At 35.2% G+C, this 19,756-nt stretch overlaps 2 protein-coding genes and 1 long non-coding RNA gene across 3 annotated transcripts; all 3 read right to left on the bottom strand.

Annotated features, from left to right (window-relative positions):
* Positions 1–685: 685 nt before the first annotated feature.
* LOC141700402 (uncharacterized) lies at positions 686–2,329 on the bottom strand. The gene is made up of 5 exons (XR_012566316.1): positions 2,173–2,329; positions 2,041–2,087; positions 1,878–1,957; positions 1,337–1,502; positions 686–927 (listed from the first exon to the last, which is right to left on the bottom strand). It is a non-coding gene; the product is annotated as an uncharacterized LOC141700402 (long non-coding RNA).
* Positions 2,330–2,684: 355 nt separating this feature from the next.
* LOC141700405 (secreted RxLR effector protein 161-like) lies at positions 2,685–3,218 on the bottom strand. The gene has a single exon (XM_074504185.1). It carries the CDS (start codon positions 3,216–3,218, stop codon positions 2,685–2,687), a length of 534 nt encoding a protein of 177 aa, XP_074360286.1.
* A 3,248-nt stretch (positions 3,219–6,466) lies between these two features.
* LOC141700403 (RNA pseudouridine synthase 5-like) lies at positions 6,467–19,342 on the bottom strand. The gene is made up of 10 exons (XM_074504184.1): positions 18,284–19,342; positions 18,138–18,195; positions 17,651–17,678; positions 17,519–17,565; positions 17,356–17,446; positions 16,814–16,979; positions 16,306–16,393; positions 14,335–14,419; positions 14,114–14,189; positions 6,467–6,768 (listed from the first exon to the last, which is right to left on the bottom strand). Exons 1-10 carry the CDS (start codon positions 18,360–18,362, stop codon positions 6,467–6,469), a joined length of 1,020 nt encoding a protein of 339 aa, XP_074360285.1. The 5' UTR covers positions 18,363–19,342.
* Between the last annotated feature and the right edge of the window lie 414 nt (positions 19,343–19,756).

Below are 19,756 nucleotides of genomic sequence, written 5' to 3'. Positions count from 1 at the left end.
ACTTTTTCCGAACCCCCAACAACAGTTGTTATATTATTAATAAATTTGCTTTTAAAGGTTATATAATAAACTGTTAAAACTTAAAAGGTATATTGTTAAAATACTCATCTATACTATTATCTATACTACGTGGTTGCCACATACTGAAAGAAAAGATTCAGTATTTAAACTTATATAATAACAGATGAACTTAACTCCAAAGGGTTCACAACTATAGGAAGATTTGTTGTCAACACCACCAACAAAAACAACTTCATACAGTTATTTTTTTTTAGCTAAGCATGCCATGCACCTAAATATTTTGGACCTGAGCTACATCAGTTTCGCAAAAAATATCGATTCAGAATATATTTTAATGATCTTCTAAAGTCTGTTTAATTTGGCTAAAACAAATTTCTGATTAGCCATTTGTTTGGTCTAAGACAAACAGAATCCTGATTTCTGTGTAGTTCAAATATAATAAAATGTATTTCTAAGGAGGATATTCGGAAACTGTTATCATATTAGGGTAAACAATTTCCAGATTCTTGGAACAGTTCATTAAAATAATGATTTAGAACTTTACAAAGGAATCTAAATTATTTTTCAGAAAATCTTGTGGGATCTTAGAAAATAATATTCCAAAAACTTATTTTCCAAACTCAGGTTATTTTCCTGTAAACAAATGGAGCCAATAAATAAATAAATCAGTAATATATTTTTCTAAATCAAACAACTGATCGAAAATAAGAAAATACTATCATTTGACTATTTTCTAGAGGTAAGACATAATTGCACTTGGACATCAATCACAAATAAGCATTTTTAAGTGCACGAAAATAGTATAGCATGTCTCTGACCAAGTACTCCCAAGAGTTGAGGTTCCATCTGCAAAATATGCGGATATACGAGCTTTTGCAAGCTTTGTCTTTGCACAAAGCAATATTCCTAAGACAAAAAAAGGGGGAGGGGGAAGACAATTGCAGGATTACCATTTTTTATTTTACATAAAAAGATTAAAAATTAGTTAAATTCACCACAAGTAAAGATTTAGTATGAATATTATCCACAAATAAGTCACAATAGTCTAACAGCCTCCATAGGTTATGAGGCAAGAAATAAAAGAAATTCTTGCCGTCCTCCAACTATAAAGTAATGTATCCAAAATCCAAATACATGAATGCATTTCTTAAAAGCACAATGGTACCTTTTAACCATTATTATCTCCGGCCATATACTTCGGAAAATCATCAATATTATTTCATACTATTTATTTTATTAATTAAATACAAAATTTCAACTATAATCTTAATTGTGCTTAATTTGGTCAGATACAGATATGATACTGAGAACATACCTGATGTACCTCTTCCAAGACGATGAACAGGGACAGGGTTTGTCTGTTGACATGCAAATATAGAACTTTGTTTGATTGCGTGCCACTGTAATTGAGTCAAAACAGTCCGGTGCTGGAATAGTCCTCCCGGTAAAACTTGGAGACCGGATGGCTTGTCTAGTGCAATCTGCATACAATATATACACCTCAACATTAAACAAGAAACCATCAAATAAGTGAACCTGACATCTATATATCTTATGTTTACACACAAATCATCTCATTAGAGCCACATTTGTAAGATAGCTTGCAAAGGGTTTTTCTTTTCGTCATACTTGTGGACCCTAAAGTAAAATAGAAGATTACAATACAACTTCTTCTGGGAAACAGAAGGAGAACCAAAGAAAGGCCATAAAACAATAAATTCAGATAAATATCTGATAAGACTTAAATGCACCCTATTTAACTTCCTATTAATCTGCATACATAGACTTTAAACTTTAAAAAATATGCAACTATATATATTATACTCTGGACGATGAGACTGAAGTTTGTTATATACCAAATGATCATCTTCAAATAGAACTCCAAGCAAGTATGGTGCATCAGGTTCTCTCCAAGGAATTCGATGATATTGCAATTCTGAAGCAGCACTAGTATCAAGCTTATCAAAAAACAGTACAAAGATGTACTAACTACTAAATCAAACCAATATACCACAATACCTTAGAACTTTGATAGGGTCTGTAACAATCGTGCCATCAACGGTTATCTGCAAGGGAATTCGCACTTTGAAAAACACTAGTTTCTACAACCCCAGACAATCAAAAGACATTTATGTCAATTTGAAAACTAACCTGTCCATTCTCGATTCTCTGCAACCATCTGTCAGTCATTCATTAAAAAAGAGAAAAATTAGAGTTTGCACACTAACATTAACATGCACTCAGGAGTGGGCAAAGTGTAGGTCCATAAAGCTATTATTGGAAACAAATAAGCTGAAACTATGCAGATACAATTGTTTGAACGTAAACTGAAAAAAAACAAAAGAGACTTGCATGAAGCTGTGTTCATATTTCTTATTTCATGAAGTACTCTATATAGAATATGCAGATAAAGAAAAATGGCTACAAACAAGGAACTACTAAAACAAACTACTCCTACATGATCTCTAAGTCTATCCTGCTTCTCCTGGAAACTCTCCGCACAATTACGACTAAATCAAACTAGCATGCAAGTTACTGAATAATGAAAACAAATAAATAAAAAAACAAGTTTTATATTAAAATAAATCCAACAATCTCTCCCTTAATTTGAAACTTGTTTCTCCAGCTCTTTGACACCCAACAACTTTCTCATTCTTTCAAACTTAACAGTACTGAGTGCCTTTGTTAGAATGTCTGCACACTGCAAATTTGAGCTCACGTGCCTGATAACAATCCCTACGCTCAACGCATTCACGGATGAAGTGATAGCGTATATCTATATGCTTGCTTCTTCCATGGAAGACCGGGTTCTTAGCTAGATCAATAGCAGACTTGTTATCGATATACAGAATGACTGGACCAACATTTTCTCCTGTTATTTTACTCAGCAAATTTCTCAGCCAGATGGCCTGACAAGTAGCAGCAGTGGCTGCCATGAATTTAGCCTCACATGAGGACAAAGCAACACATCTTTGCTTTTGTGACACCAAGGTGATCAAGCTATTATTCAGATAAAAAGCCACGCCCCCTGTACTTTTCCTGTCGTCCGTTTGCCCAGCTAAGTCACTATCTGAATAGCCCACGAGCATATTGTTGCCGCTGTTTTTCGAATATACCAGACCAAAATCCAAGGTCCCCTTCACATACCTTAGTATACGTTTCACAGCATTTTTGTGCAGCACCGTCGGTTTCTCCATGAATCAACTTACCATTCCCACCGCATACGCTATGTCAGGACGTGTGTGAACAAGATAACGAAGCCCCCAAACCATGCTCTTGTACTCCGTTGAGTCTACCTGAATACCTCCTTCATCCTTAGTAATACGTTCCTTTGGGTCCATTGGAAATTTTGTAGGATTACACTCTCCCAGTCCTGCTCTTTCCAACACCTTTTTGGCATACCCTGTCTGCTTCAACTCAATATATCCTTCTCCTTGTTTTACCTCTATTCCCAAGTAGTAAGACAGTTTACCCAGGTTGTTCATTTCGAATTTGCTGTTCATTTGCTGTTTAAACTCATTGATAGCAGTAACACTCGTCCCTGTGATCAAAAGATCATCTACGTATACACCAACGACAAAAACTTCTCCCCCTTTGCATTTTGTATAAACTGCATGCTCGTGTGGACACCTTGTGAAGCCCATACATTCGAGACTTTTGTTCAGTTTAGCGTACCAAGCACGCGGTGCCTGACGTAGACCATAAAGGGCTTTTATCAATTTATATACCAGATGCTCTTGCCCACTTTTAACAAACCCTTCTGGCTGTGTTACATAGACTTCGTATTTCACCATTCAAAAAAGCAGTCTTCACATCTAAATGATGTACCTGCCAGCCACACTTTGCTGCTAGTGCTAACAACAAGCGAACGGTTTCAAGTCTGGTAACTGGGGCAAAAATTTCATCGAAGTCTACCCCTTGTTCCTGCACATACCCCTTGGCCACGAGTCGTGCTTTATACTTTATAATTTCCCCATCCTCACCTCTCTTTATTTTGTAAATCCACTTGAGCCCTATCACTTTTTGATCAACCGGTAGCTCTGTCAGCTTCCAAGTATTATTTTGTTCGATCGAATCCATCTCTTGTTGCATTGCCTGCCTCCAGTTACGTTCTTTAGCAGCCTGACTATAATTTCTCGGCTCATCAATGCCCATGAGAAGTAATTCATCATCCAATTCGATTTCTTCTGTTTCATTGTATATGTCAACAATGGACTTGAACCTCCTTGGCTCACTGCTATTTTCTGCATCTTCATTTTTGGATCCATGTGTGAATATTTGTGACTGGGGCGTTGTTGCATCACCATCAGAGTCTGCATCCGTCTGATGTGCATCTGCTTCAACCATTTCATCCTGTGTAAAACCATCAACAACAGTGAAAGTGTGTTGATGTTCCATCAATTCAGTTTGCTGGCCTTGATTCCATGTCCACGTTTTTTCCTCCTCAAAAACTACGTCTCTGCTCACCAGTATGTTGTTATTCTTGGGATCGTATAAGCGATATGCTTTGGTTCTAGGTTCATTACCTAAATGCACAATCACTTTACTTCTGTCATCCAATTTTTTTAAGTGATTCCCAGAAACTTTCATGTGAGCTAAACAACCAAACACCCTTACATGCCCAATGCCTGGTTTTGTTCCCTTCCATGCCTTATATATATGGGGTTCGTTCATTCATTGAGCGAGTAGATAATCTGTTGAGTAGATAAACCGAGTGCCTTATAGCCTCTCCCCACAAAATTAATGGTAACCCCATTTGTTTCAACAGACTTCGTGCCATGGCGACAACAGTGCGGTTCCTGCGCTCCACTACTCCATTCTGTTGGGGGGAGTACGGAGCCGTGTAATGCCGTGTTATACCACTTTCCTCGCAGAACACTTTAAAATCTTGAGAACAAAACTCTCCCCCACGGTCTGTTCTGAACACTTTTATTCTTTTGGTTGTTCCATTTTCCACATGTGCCTTGAATTTCTTAAATATAGCCAATGCCTCATCTTTACTCTTAAGCATATAAACCCACATCCAACGACTGAAATCATCGACAAGAAGTAAGAAATATTTGTTACCTTCGGACGTGGTTGGGGATATAGGACCGCATAAATCACCATGCACCATTTCCAATCCCATTTTTGCATGATAGTTGGCCTTTGGTGGGAAAGACTTTCTTGCTTGTTTTGACATTAAGCACCCTGTGCACACGCCCTTCGGCGGAGAAAATTTTGGCATACCATATACCATTTGGTTTGAGTGCATTAGAGACAAGGCTGGAAAGTTTACATGACCCAGCCGAGAGTGCCACAACCACGACAATTCCTCAGCTTTCAGCTTCAAGCACACGGCCTTCTCTGTTTCAATGATCATTTTATACAACCTGTTTGGTGACCTCTTTACTTTCATGAGGAGTTTTCCTTGAACATCATGTACCCACAAAAACTCTCCACTCAGAACAACCCTATTTCCATCCTCAGACAGTTGCCCGAGACTAATTATATTACTACGAAGTAAAGGAATATAATAGACCTCATGCAATGTACGTCTTTCTCCATTTTTGCACACGAAGCTAATAGAGCCTTTCCCTTTGATATCTACCGTTGATCCGTCACCAAACTTCACCTGTCCAGTTATATTTTCATCCAACTCCCTGAATTTTGAACGAAGTCCGGTCATATGATTGCTCGCCCCATTATCCAAGTACCACAGATTTGATTCCACACGATCATCACCTTGACCCAATTTTGGGACCACCTTTTCTTCGTTCAACAACATCATATCGTCCCTCTTCCCGCTGTGTTCTGTCAGTAATAGTGCGTATTCATCTTCATTGATCTGGGCCATGTTCACTTCCTGTTTTTGATCCCGTTCTCGTCGTGGTTTTTTGCATTCAGCGGCATAGTGCCCATATGCACTACAGTTGTAACACCGTATTCTGCTCTTATCACGCCCCCAACGAGTGCTTTCCTTTCCTCGAAACCTCTGGTTTGAAGATCCCTCAGCTGCCCCTTTATTGCCATTTCTTTTAATCCATTCCTCTCTAGTTATTAACAGTTTTCCTTCGGCATTTTCCCTCTTAGACCACTCTTCTTCTGTGAGTAGGAGTTGTCCATCACTTTCACCTGCTTGCCCTTTCACTCGCTCCTCATGAGCTTTTTACGATCCTATGGCCTCCTCTACAGACATCGTTTCCAGATCAGCAAATTGTTCTATGGTGGAAACAATTTGCAGAAACTTTGATGGCACCGCACGGAGCAGCTTTTTAACCACATAACTCTCCTTGATTTCTTCCCCTAGTGCACGTATGTTTGTCACCATTCCGTTCAGTTTCAAATATAAGTCATCTAGTATTTCACCGTCTTTCATGCACAGCGACTCAAATTCACTCTTTAACGTCTGAACCTTGGCTTTTTTCACACGCTCCGCACCTTGACACATAGTCTGAATGGCCTCTCAGGCTTCCTTTGCTGTTTCCTTATCAGCCAGAGACAACAAGACATCTTCAGGAATTCCCTGGTATATTGTGGCCAGGGCGATCTTGTCTTGTCTGTCATCAACCACACCTCCTTTCTCTTTCTTCTCCACTGCATTCCACACCCCCTGTGCTTTCATGAACACCTTCATCTTAAGTGCCCAGGCTGTGTAGTTACTTCTTGCCAGCATTGGATAGTTTAAACCAATCGCACCCTCTTTGAGCTTATTTGTCTCTGTTGTCATCTTTGGCATATACTTGGGCATACAATGAGACCTAAGCTCTGATACCAAATATTGGAAACAAATAAGCTGAAACTATGCAGATACAATTGTTTGAACGTAAACTGAAAAAAAACAAAAGAGACTTGCGTGAAGCTGTGTTCATATTTCTTATTTCATGAAGTACACTATATAGAATATGCAGATAAAGAAAAATGGCTACAAACAAGGAACTACTAAAACAAACTACTCCTACATGATCTCTAAGTCTATCCTGCTTCTCCTGGAAACTCTCCGCACAGTTACGACTAAATCAAACTAGCATGCAAGTTACTGAATAATGAAAACAAATAAATAAAGAAACAAGTTTCATATTAAAATAAATCCAACAGCTATATACCCTAATGCATTAGTATTATTCAACATATTTCTGTAGTTGATAAAGTTTCAATCATAGGGGAGATAAGAGTTACGAATTGAACTCTATCGTAGCAGAAGGCAGGAGCACCTTTGCAACAGTTAACAGAACTAATTATAAATAAAGCAAACCAGACGCTTAAATTTCAAACAAAATTCGCAACATCTAGACAACTTATAAATTACGCGAGATACTACTAACTATAAAGCTACAACAATTCCAAAACTCATACAATATCAATATATGGAACAACAACTTTAATTGCAAAATCTGAAGCTTATAAACACTACTTTCTGTGGGTCAATTCGTAAGGGTTTCTCTATTGTTGTCACAATGTCACTAGTTCTGGTTTCGACTCTCGTTCACCCGAGAAAATAAACTCAATTGTAATTTTAAAAAAGAAGATAAGTATAGTGATAAAGTGGATTATCCTTGCAAAGGAGCTGAACTCTTGTACTTGGTGGAGTAAAAATGAATAAGTGTGAGACCTGTTTATATAATGTAGTGAGTTAGAATAATGATTACACAAATTTATTTTGTGTAAGAGAAAATAGAAAATAGTTACATAGATATAAAATACCAGAATCAGAGGGTCGGACGCGATCGGAATAGAAGAGGCCGTCGTTTAATTCCGGCCAGGGTTCTCCGATTGTCCGCATTTCACTGTTGTTCCGGAATAGAGGACCAAAATTCCGGCCGATACGGAAAAAAACTACAAAAAAAGCCCATCAAGAAAAAAGTCCAGCCCGGCGAGGGCCTTAATTATTTTTTCTCAGTGTGAAATTCGAAAAATCCCAGATAAAGTTTAGTTTAGACCTGGATAAAAGTTTAGCATTTTAAGAAGTCTAAATAAAAATCTGATTTTTATATAAAATATATAATATTTTAAATATTCTTTATTAAAAATTATATTGAACTATTAGAAGTAAAATAAGTTATATTTGATTGATTTATCAATTTGTTATTGTAAATAATAATTGTTAAATTTTAAGTAATAATTAAGAATATTTGAATGCAATATAAAAAATAATTGCAATAATGCCGAAGTGAAGTGCGTTCAGCTAAATTGGAAGAAGGAAGGAGAAAAGATGAAACGATGGACTGAAATTGCACATTAAATATCTTTTATTAAAATTATATTACACTATTAGATGTAAAATAAGTTATATTTGATTGATTTATCGATTTGATATTGTAAATAATAATCGTTAAATTTTAAGTAATAATTTAAAATATTTGAATGTAATATAAAAATAAAGGAAATTTGTGTAATATGTCCCAAATTTAGGGGTCACTTTATAAATATATCCCATTTTATTTCAAAACTATTTATATGTCCTATAGTTAAATTTTACCTCAAATATAACTCATATATGTATATTTAAGTTGTAAAAATAATAAATATGTGCTAAAAATTACTAGAATACCCTATAAATTAGGTTTTAATTGATCACTATAAATATAGTCACTAGCTGCGTCCAAGAGTATTATTTTTTTTTCTTTTTGAACACTTTGGATTAACTACAAATGATAATTCCTTTGATGCAACTCGTTGAAGAACTCTTTAGACTCCGGATGTCTAATGACATTCTAGAAGAAATGCTAGAATAATCTGAAGGATGTAAATAGCATGTCTGGCCATACAAGATTTAGTTATGCAAATTTATACAAGCCTGTATTTGATTTTCTGTTATCAAATAATTTGGTTCATCCTCTAACCCAGCCACGGGTTTGGGTTTTGAAAGTATCGGCTATCATGCGCATATAAACAGACACAAATGGAGGTATATACTGTTTCAGAGCTTTGCTACGAATTTGGTCGTACACCTTCAAGGTAGTCCAAGCATGAAGCATAATGACTTGAATAAAAATCATGAATAAGTTCCCTCACTTCAGTAACCAACTCTAGAAAGTTGCCAAAATTAATATTGTCGATGACCTTGGCCTTCTGCTCGGTTCCGTCAAAACTTGCAAGTGCATAGAGGCCATCATATATTGCAACACCTTGATAAAAAAATATTACTACTGATATAAATCAATCAGCAAATGAGTATAATATTTTCAATTCTTTTAAATGTCCTGATTTGTACACGATATTTGACAATTTATATATAAGAAAAAACATTAATGAATCCTGGAAGGTATGGATTGTGTAGTAGTAATAACCCGCATCTACAAGGGTAAAATCTAAAACTGTTAGCTAAAATATGATTAGCTAAAATTTTATTGAACCTGTAATCATTTTTGCTCCAATGGCATTAGTTATAGTTATTAGCTATATTCATAATATTACTCTTTTTATTAATTTTATATATAAATGAAAAAGTTTAGTTATTTCTTTTTTTGAAAAGAAGTTTAATTACCCCAACAGAGGTTATGAGCTTTGTGGGTTTAGCAGGATATTACCGGAGATTCGTGCAAGACTTTGCTAAGATAGCCGACCCATTGACTAGACTTACCCGGAAGATAGAAAAGTTTGTATGAACAGAGAAATGTGAGGAAAGCTTTCAGGAACTGAAAAGGAGACTGGTGTCAGCACCAGTGCTCGCTCTTCCCGATGGAAAGGGTGAGTTTGTGATATACAGTGACATATCGCATAAAGGATTAGGATGTGTGCTTATGCAGCACGGAAAAGTTATAGCGTATGCCTCTCGACAATTGAAGGAGTATGAGAGCAGATACCCGACGCATGATCTAGAATTAGCAGCCATAGTGTTTGCCCTGAAAATTTGGAGACACTACCTATACGGTGAGAAATGCGAGATTTACACAGACCATAAGAGCCTCAAATATATTTTTACTCAGAAAGAACTGAACATGAGACAGAGGAGGTGGTTAGAGTTGATTAAGGACTACGATTGTGAAATTTTGTATCACCCGGGTAAAGCCAATGTGGTGGCTGACGCCCTTAGTAGGAAGGAAAGACTCAAAATGATAATGACATCTGAGGAATTAATTAAAGAATTTGAGAAAATGGAAATTGACGTGAGAGTGACCGGTAAAGGGACAGAAGGATTATTTGAGGTTAAGCTAGTGCCGGAACTGACGGAAAAGATATGAGTATGTCAGGAAAAGAAGATGAGTGAAGAAAGAGGAACATTGACTGGTGAGGAAGTGAGATGCGAGAAGGAAGAGAAAGGGATTATGAAGTATGCGTCCCAAATTTGGATTCCAAATGTGCAAAGTTAAAGGACGAGCTGCTGCACGAAGGGCACAACTCCAGATATTCAATCCACCCAGGAAGTACGAAGATGTACCGTGACCTTAAGGAATATTATTGGTGGCCTAACATGAAGAGAGAAGTAGCAGAGTGGGTCAGCAAGTGCTTGACGTGCCATAGAGTGAAGGCTGAACACCAGCGACCTAGTGGACTATTACGGCCCCTGGAAATTCCGGAATGGAAATGGGAGCTTATAGCCATGGATTTTGTGACAGGCCTACCAAGGACAAAGACCAATCACGACGCCATATGGGTTATCATAGATAGACTGACCAAGTCTGCACACTTCCTACCAATCAACGAAAGGTACACCATAGACAAGTTGGTGGATATTTACTTAAAGGAAATTGTAGTGAAACACGGCGTTCCTGTAGCTATAGTGTCAGATCGAGACCCACACGTTAATTCCCGATTTTGGAGAAGCTTCCAAGAATGTGTAGGCACCAGACTAAACATGAGTACCGCTTACCACCCCCAGACTGATGGGCAAAGCGAAAGGACTATTCAGACCCTAGAAGATATGCTACGAGTGTCTGCCATCGACTTTAAAAGAAATTGGAATGACCACTTACCCCTGATCGAATTTGCTTACAACAATAGCTATCACGCTAGCATAGGAATGCCTCCGTATAAAGTTCTTTACGGAAGGAGATGTCGCTCTCCCCTATTTTGGGATGAAGTTGGAGAACACAAGATAATAGGACCCGAGTTAGTCCAATAAACCAGAGAAATGGTGGAACTCAACAGGAAGAGACTGGTAGCAACTCAAGACAGACAAAAGAAGTACGTTGACCAGACCAAAAAAGATAGAGTGTATGAAGTAGGGGATTCAGTGCTGTTGAAGGTATCTCCGTGGAAAGGAGTAATGAGATTTGGAAAGAAAGGGAAGCTGAGTCCCAGATTCATAGGCCCCTTTTAAATTTTAAGGAGAATAGGACCTCTAGCTTACGAGCTCGCCTTGCCTCCTAATCTGTAACAAGTGCACAACGTGTTCCACGTGTCCATGTTAAGGAAGTACCATGCAGATGTGCGACATGTAATAGAATACGAGCAGGTAGATTTACAACCAGACCTGACCTACATTGATCAGCCAGTAAGGATAATGGACCAAAAAGAACAAGTGCCGAGGAACAAGACTGTGAAGCTGGTTAGAATCTTGTGGAGGAATCAAAATGTCGAAGAGTTAACTTAGGAACTTGAAGACGCAATGAGGAATAGATATCCCCACTTATTTTCTAATTGATTTCGGGACGGAATCCTTGTTAGAGGGGAAGACTGTAATAACTCAAATTTTTGAGACATTGTAAAAATATTTAATGAATAGTAACCCTGACTGACGGGGAAAACGTTTTTGGCCCACACAATGTTGTGCATGAGAAAATGAGTTTCGGAGTTGATATTATAATTATGCGTACCAAATGAGTGTATATAAACGCTATTAGTTTTCGAAGAAAACGTACTTTGAAAAACGACCATATTTATGAATCATCGAGGATTACGGGAATCACAATATAATTACGAATTTAAAACTCTACGAATTTATGGCCAAGTATTATAATTCAAAACATAAGGAATAAATATGAAATGATTTATGTCGCGAACCGTTTACGAGAAATTATTACAAAAACGTTTAAGCGACCGAGCGAACGCGTAAATGATTAAATAAACGTAATGCACTAACTAACCATGGTAGAAAAGTAAGCATGGTTACTTTATCAAATAGTGAGCTAAGGTATATGATGATCAACCAAGGGCTAGCAAATAGTAAGCTAAAGGGGCTAAGCTAATTAGCTTAGCTTGTAAACTACAAAGGCTAGCTAGTATTTGTCCAAGGATTAGGCAACAAGAATAAAATCCTAGGATCTAAAATAGAGAATAACAATCAAATAAAATATATCACAAGCATTATTTTCAAGAAGCTCCCAAGAAGCAACACAAAAACACACACTCTCTCTCCCTAAACTCTCCATTCGGCTTCTTCCAAAAAGAAGAAGAAATCAATTTCAAATCTTCAAGCTCTAGCCATGGATATATCCTCCCATTAATTCTCAAGCTTTATACCAACCAAACTAAGGTCAGATAAATCTTTGAGCTCTTTTTATAAAGGTTTGATGGGTAAAATAAATTCAACAAAGATGATAATGAATAGTGTGAATAGTAACTCTTCTTTGGTTTCTTGATTTTAATGGTTGTTTTAGGTTCCAAAAACCATACTAGGCACTCCCAAGACTTCACCATCATCAATAACACATCTCAAGCTCTCAAGAAAGGTATAAATCTTTAACCCAAACTTATTTAAGATTTAAGTTCATTATCCTTTTAGAACATAGTTGTAAACCTAGTTTTGGTGGAAGTATTGTTGTAATCTTGATGTTTAGCAAAGTAGATTTAAGGTTGATTGTTGCTGCCTCAAAAACATGATGTTCTTGAGAGGAGTTAGTGTGGTGATGATATTATGTTGATTGTTGGTGGTAGTATAAAGATTTAAGGCATAAACGAAACTCCGATCGTAACCGTAATCTCGTTAAAACGAACAAAACGTAACTTTAAGTTTCTGCAGAAAGTCCCGAAGATGTAAAATATAGTTTCTTCAAAAATAACCCTTTATTATGATATAAAATGTTATAAGGATCGTTTAGGCGCTTGAATCGCGTGATTCTGATTTACGGATCAAAAGTTATGGCCATTTTACTAAAAGTGATTTACGCGACAAAAACTGCTACGAATTATAAATTTTGAAAATAAAAAGGATCGACTTAAAAATATTTATAAATCATGAAATTTTTATAGAGATTAGTAAATTGAGTTTTCTAACTGTCATAAAAATTTTAAGTGAAAATAATGATTTTTCAATTTTATAAAAATACCGGAGCCGAGACCGCGCAATTAGAAAACCGTAGAATCCATAAGCGGAGCCAATGATGAAAATGAAAACGGACTTAAGGTACCCCGGGAAAGGAAGCGACCAAAATGTGAATAAGGACTTAAAGAGATAATAAGGGTAATATAAGTTGAGAGGGTGTATAATAAGTAGTGCATGAGTGCGAGTCACCGTAGATTAGAACGGGACCTAAGGAAACGAATTTTATTTATGATTATAGATTTCCGAGCAGAACCTAGAGCATCCTTCACCTCGAGATACCCAGGCAAGTTTACGGACTCAACTCCATTTACTGTTGTGTTGTGAAATAATTGTTTTATTATCATTGCATAAATACCATGTTTGCTATGATACGTAATAATTGAATTTTTCGCATAATGTAGCAATGTTGTACGATAAGTATGTATCGTAAAATGTTTAATTCCGCTTTAAGCGTGACGTATAAGTATAAGACCGAGAGTCGGTCGGGATTTTAAGATAAAAACCCGGTGATCATCCCAGTGATATTATAGGACGATTAAAAGTCCATAGTGTTACCATCTCCCCATTATTTCCTATTTATAATATATATATATATATTAAATCTTTTAATAGATTTGTATCAGTGTTATCCTCCCCTATATAAGATGTACTCTTTGATAATTAAAATTGAGATTTTTGTCTTTTCTTGGGCTGTGATTCATAAGGTTTTTCTCTCTTCTGCCATTGGGAAATCCTAGAGGTAGGTTCTTTTGCACTCGAGTAAGCCTAGGGGGAAAAAGTAAACTTAGAGGTAGTATATTATCTGCGACTAATCCATGAAACTTACATATTTAGATTTTGTTTTCAACTCTTGTCCTGTATCACATAGCCTTTTGTATTACAAATAACATGGAAGGATAAGAAAACCTGATGGTGAAGCAACATATAATCCTTTAGCAACTCCAGGATATTTTAGCATCCCAATTGGCTGATTGATGATAACCTATTTAGCATAGTACTATTAATATGTTTAATTATTTGTGCATAAGGGAAAGAGGCAAATATATATAAATCACTAGAAAGTAGAAACTTGAGAGATCCTAAATTATCATGCTGAAAAATTAATGGCTGCACAAAAATTATTTCACCTCATTCTCACGAAGAATACCACTTGCTAATGCCCGGTATGTCTTTGAGATTTTCCTAGTTTTACTAATATCTGCATCTTCAATTCTGTAAACATTGAGAGTATTTCCTCAGTAAAAGTAAAACTTAGAGTGAGCGGTTCTAGAGTAATCTCCAGTAACTCGCTAATTTCAAGAAAGAAACTCCATTGGTAAATAAATTAGAAAAGAATAAACACCTATCCCTTAATTTTATTCACTTTGCATAAACCAAAAAAAAAAATGGCATCATAATGACAGACTTACAGACAAAATTTGAACATGTAAGAGCTACAACCTAAAACATGTCAATTTCTTAAAAATTACCACAAGTTCTAGGATTGTAGTAGCCTAATAGGTCATGTAACCAGATAATAATGCTTTCTTTCCTGGACTCCTGGACCAGCAAACAAAATTGTAGTCCAGTAAAAACTTCAGTCAATATCTCATTTGTGTAAATACAATCCAGTCCCATATTTTAAGAAAAAACTACAGGAGAAGGCCAAATTAACATTTAAACATACCCTATGAAGCTCAATTAACTTTCTCGGACACTCATTGATTGGTCAAACTATTAGTATTATTATAACTTTATTAGAGCAAGTCCTTCAGCCATATTGCCTATGTACCAAGTCCACTAGTGCTGCCTTTAGAGCTTACAAATATCAGTATCGGTATTAGTAAATACGTAGAATGTTACATTTTTCTTGTGCCAAGTCTGCTAGTGTTGACTTCAGAACTTAAAAAGAGCAGTATTAGTAAGTACAAAGAAATGTTATTATGTTGAATATAAGTATGTCTATTAACAAGTAGGATAGGCCTACATCTATTTCTCTCTCCCTAACTGCTCTATCTGTGACAGTACCTCTCTATTTTTCTCTCCCAAGATTCTGCTTTTCCTACTCTTACCTAGCAAACATTGTTTTTATCCAGTTTGATTAGAATAATAAATATTCAATCAAAATTTATCGGATCGCTCACCAATTTCATATCTACAGCCAGCTTTGAGAATAAAAACAAAAAGATCTAACAAAACCTGCTTTTTAAATGACGGGTGCTGAAGAATTTGCCAAAACCTTCAGGGACCAGAAAAATGCATTGTTGTTTCTTTTCATATACTTTTCGGGGGGGGGGGGGACTAAACGAAGGTGGTCTAAGTCTAAGGTTTATATTTTATCAAGGATGTAATATATACGTTTATTTACCATGTGGTTCCATACATGCATATATTTACTGCGTGGTTGTCACATACTGAAAGAAAAGATTCAGTTTTAAACGGATATAATAACAGATGAACTTAACTCCCAAGGGTCCACAACTACACAAAGATTTGATTGTCAAAAGCCATCAACAAAAACAACTTCATACAGTAGTTTTTTTAGTTGAGCATGCCATGCACCTAAATATTTTGGACTTGAGCTACATTAGTTTTGTAAAAAATATCGATTCAAAATATATTTTAATGATCTTCTAGACTCTGTTTAGTTTGGCTAAAACAAATTTCTGATTATCCATTTGTTTGGTCTAAGACAAATATAATCCTGATTTCTCTGTGTATTTCAAGGATAATAAATTGTTTTTCTAAGGAGAATATTCGGAAACTGTTATCATATTAGGGTAAACATTTTCCAGATTCTTGGAACAGTTCATTAAAACAATGATTTAGAACTTCACAAAGAAAGCTAAATTATTTTTCGGAAAAATATTGTGGGATAAATTATTCTTAGCAAATTATATTCCAGAAAATTATTTTCCAAGCTCAGATTATTTTCCTGTAAACAAATGGAGCCAAAATTAAATAAATCAGTAATATATTTTTCTAAATCAAACAACTGATGGAAAATCAGAAAATACTATCGTTTGACTATTTTCTAGAGGTAAGACATAATTGCACTTGGACATAATCACAAATAAGCATTTTTTAAGTGCACGGAAATAATATAGCATGTCTCTGACCTCGTACTCCCAACAGTTGAGGTTCCATCAGCAAAATATGCCGATATACGAGCTTTTGCAAGCTTTGTCTTTGCACAAAGCAATATTCCTAAGACAAAAAGGGGGGGAGACAATTGCAGGATTACCATTTTTTATTTTACATAAAAAGATAAGAAATTAGTTAAATTCATCACAAGTAAAGAATTAGTATGAATATTATCCACAAATAAATTTAGAGCGTAGCAGTCATAATAGTCTAACAGCCTCCATAGGTTTATGAGGCAGGAAATAAAAGAAATTCTTGCTGTCCTCCAACTATAAAGTAATGTATCCAAAATCCAAATACATGAATACAGTTCTTAAAAGCACAATAGTACCTTTTAACCATTAATATCTCCGTCCATATACCTCGGAAAATCATCAATATTATTTCATACTATTTATGTTATTAATTAAATACAGAATTTTTTAACTATAATCTTAATTGTGCTTAATTTGGTCAGATACAAATATGATACTGAGAACATACCTGATGTACCTCTTCCAAGATGATGAACAGGGACAGGGTTTGTCTGTTGACATGCAAATATAGAACTTTGTTTGCTAGCGTGCCACTGTAATTGAGTCAAAACAGTCCGGTGCTGGAATAGTCCTCCCGGTAAAACTTGGAGACCGGATGGCTTGTTTAGTGCAATCTGCATACAGTATATACACCTCAACATTAAACAAGCAACCATCAAATAAGTGACCCTGACATCTATATATCTTATGTTTACACACAAATCATCTCATTAGAGCCACATTTGTACGATAGCGTGCAAAGGGTTTTTCTTTTCGTCATACTTGTGGATCCTAAAGTAAAATAGAAGATTACAATACAACTTCTTCTGAGAAACAGAAGGAGAACCAAAGAAAGGCCATGAAAACTATATTCAGATAAATATCTGATAAGACTTAGATGCCGACCCTATTTAACTTCCTATTAATCTGCATACATAAACTTCAAACTTTAAAAAATAAGCAACTACATATATTAGATTCTGTACGATGAGACTGAAGTTTGTTATATACCAAATGATCATCTTCAAATAGAACTCCAAGCAAGTATGGTGCATCAGGTTCTCTCCAAGGAAGTCGGTGATATTGCAATTCTGAAGCAGCACTAGAATCAAGCTTATCAAAAAACAGTACAAAGATGTACTAACTACTAAATCAAACCAATATACCACAATACCTTAGAACTTTGGTAGGGTCTGTAACAATTGTGCCATCAACGGTTATCTGCAAGGGAATTCGCACTTTGAGAAACACTAGTTTCTACAACCCCAGACAATCAAAAGACATTTATGACAATTTGAAAACTAACCTGTCCATTCTCGATTCTCTGCAACCATCTGTCAGTCATTCATTAAAAAAGAAAAAAATTAGAGTTTGCACACTAACATTAACATGCACTCAGGAGTGGGCAAAGTGTAGGTCCATAAAGCTATATACCCTAATGCATTACTATTATTCAACATATTTCGGAAGTTGATACGGTTTCAAGCATAGGGGAGATAAGAGTTACGAATTGAACTCTATCGTAGCAGAAGGCAGGGGCACCTTTGATTCTAGACAACTTAAATTACGCGAGATACTACCAACTATAAAGCCACAACTCCAAAACTCATACAATATCAATATATGGAACAACAACTTTAATTGCAAAATCTGAAGCTTATAAACACTACTTTCTGTGGGTCAGTTCGTAAGGGTTTCTCTATTGTTGTCACAATGTCACGAGTTCTGGTTTCGACTCTCGTTCACCAGAGAAAATTAAACTCAATTGTAATTTAAAAAAGAAGATAATATACCCTTGCAAAGGAGCTGAACTCTTGTACTTGGTGGAGTAAAAATCAACAAGTGTGAGACCTGTTTATATAATGTAGTGAGTTAGAATAATGATTACACAAATTTATGTAAGAGAAAATATAAAAATAGTTACATAGATATAAAATACCAGAATCAGAGGGTCGGACGCGATCGGAATAGAAGAGGCCGTCGTTTAATTCCGGCCAGGGTTCTCCGATTGTCCGCATTTCACTGTTAGTTCAAGAACTGAGGATATAGATTCTGCTACTTAATATATTGCTTACATACAAAATAGAAATCTTCAAAGAATTAATTCAGAGGGCCGAAATTCCGGCCGATTTGAAAAACATTACAAAAAAAGCCCATCTAGGAAAAAGCCAGGCCTGGCCGAGGGCTCCAAACCGACCTTACTTCTTCGTGAAAATCTTGCTTCGCCTGAATTTCGAAAAATCCCGGATAAAGTTTAATTAGACCCACATAAAAGTTGAGGCATCTTAATTAGTCCCGATAAAAATTCGATTTTTATATAAAATGTATAATATTTTAAATTATATTTATTAAAATTATATTGCCCTATGAGATGTAAAATAAGTTATATTTAATTGATTTATCAATTTGATATTATAAATAATAATCCTTAAATTTTAAGTAATAATTCAGATTATTTGAATGTAATAAAAAAAATGATGCCTAACTGTTGCATTCAACCAAATATAGGAAGAAGGAAGGAGAAAAGATGATACGGTTTACCGTAGATTCTGAAAGAGTAGATAGGCTCATTAAACTTTAATTTATTTTAAAAATATTTTAAATTATACAATTTCATTTATATATTTTGTCATTAATTTATAATTAATTCAATTTAGATAGGTGTTGATATTTTGTTTATATTTTATTTTGTATCGTTCACTTTTTCAGTCAATAAATATTATTTACACAGTTTTTTCAGTTTATAAATATTGTTTAAGTTTTTTTTCAGTTAACCAATATTTTTTCACATATATGTTTTTTCTACATATATTGCTTAAACATGTGAACTCGAAATCAATTTTGTCAATTACTCCTCTAACAGTATTTCTGTATATAAATTTCAAATATAAAAAATTAGTTCAATATTACTCGGCGTCGCCTTACAGCGACCCCTCGTAATTTAAAATTTGGAAAACTGAAAAAATGTAAATACTCAATATGAGTTATTTTAAAACCGTTGAATTAAAAACTGCAATGTTATATTTCTATATATATTGCTTAAACATATGAATTTGAAATTAATTTCTGTCAATTACTCTCTAACTGTATTTCTATATATATAACTTAAATATAAAAAAATTAGTTATTATTACTCGGCATCGCCTAACGGCGACACCTCGTAGTTTAAAATTAAAAAAATTAAAAAAAATGAAAGTACACAATATAAGTATTTTAAAACAGTTGAATTGAAAACTACAATATTACATTTCTACATATATTGCTTGCACATGTTAATTCGAAATCAATTTTTATCAATTACTCTCTAACTGTATTTCTATATATATAACTTAAATATAAAAAAATAGTGCAATATTACTCGGCGTCGCCTTACGGCGACCACTCGCAGTTTAAAATTTTGAAAATTAAAAGA

This window comes from Apium graveolens, unplaced genomic scaffold (genome assembly GCF_009905375.1).
Source record: "Apium graveolens cultivar Ventura unplaced genomic scaffold, ASM990537v1 ctg23, whole genome shotgun sequence".
NCBI classification, from domain to species: domain Eukaryota; kingdom Viridiplantae; phylum Streptophyta; class Magnoliopsida; order Apiales; family Apiaceae; genus Apium; species Apium graveolens.
Note: the sequence above shows the minus strand (reverse complement) of the source record. Positions and strands in the feature narration are given on the sequence as shown.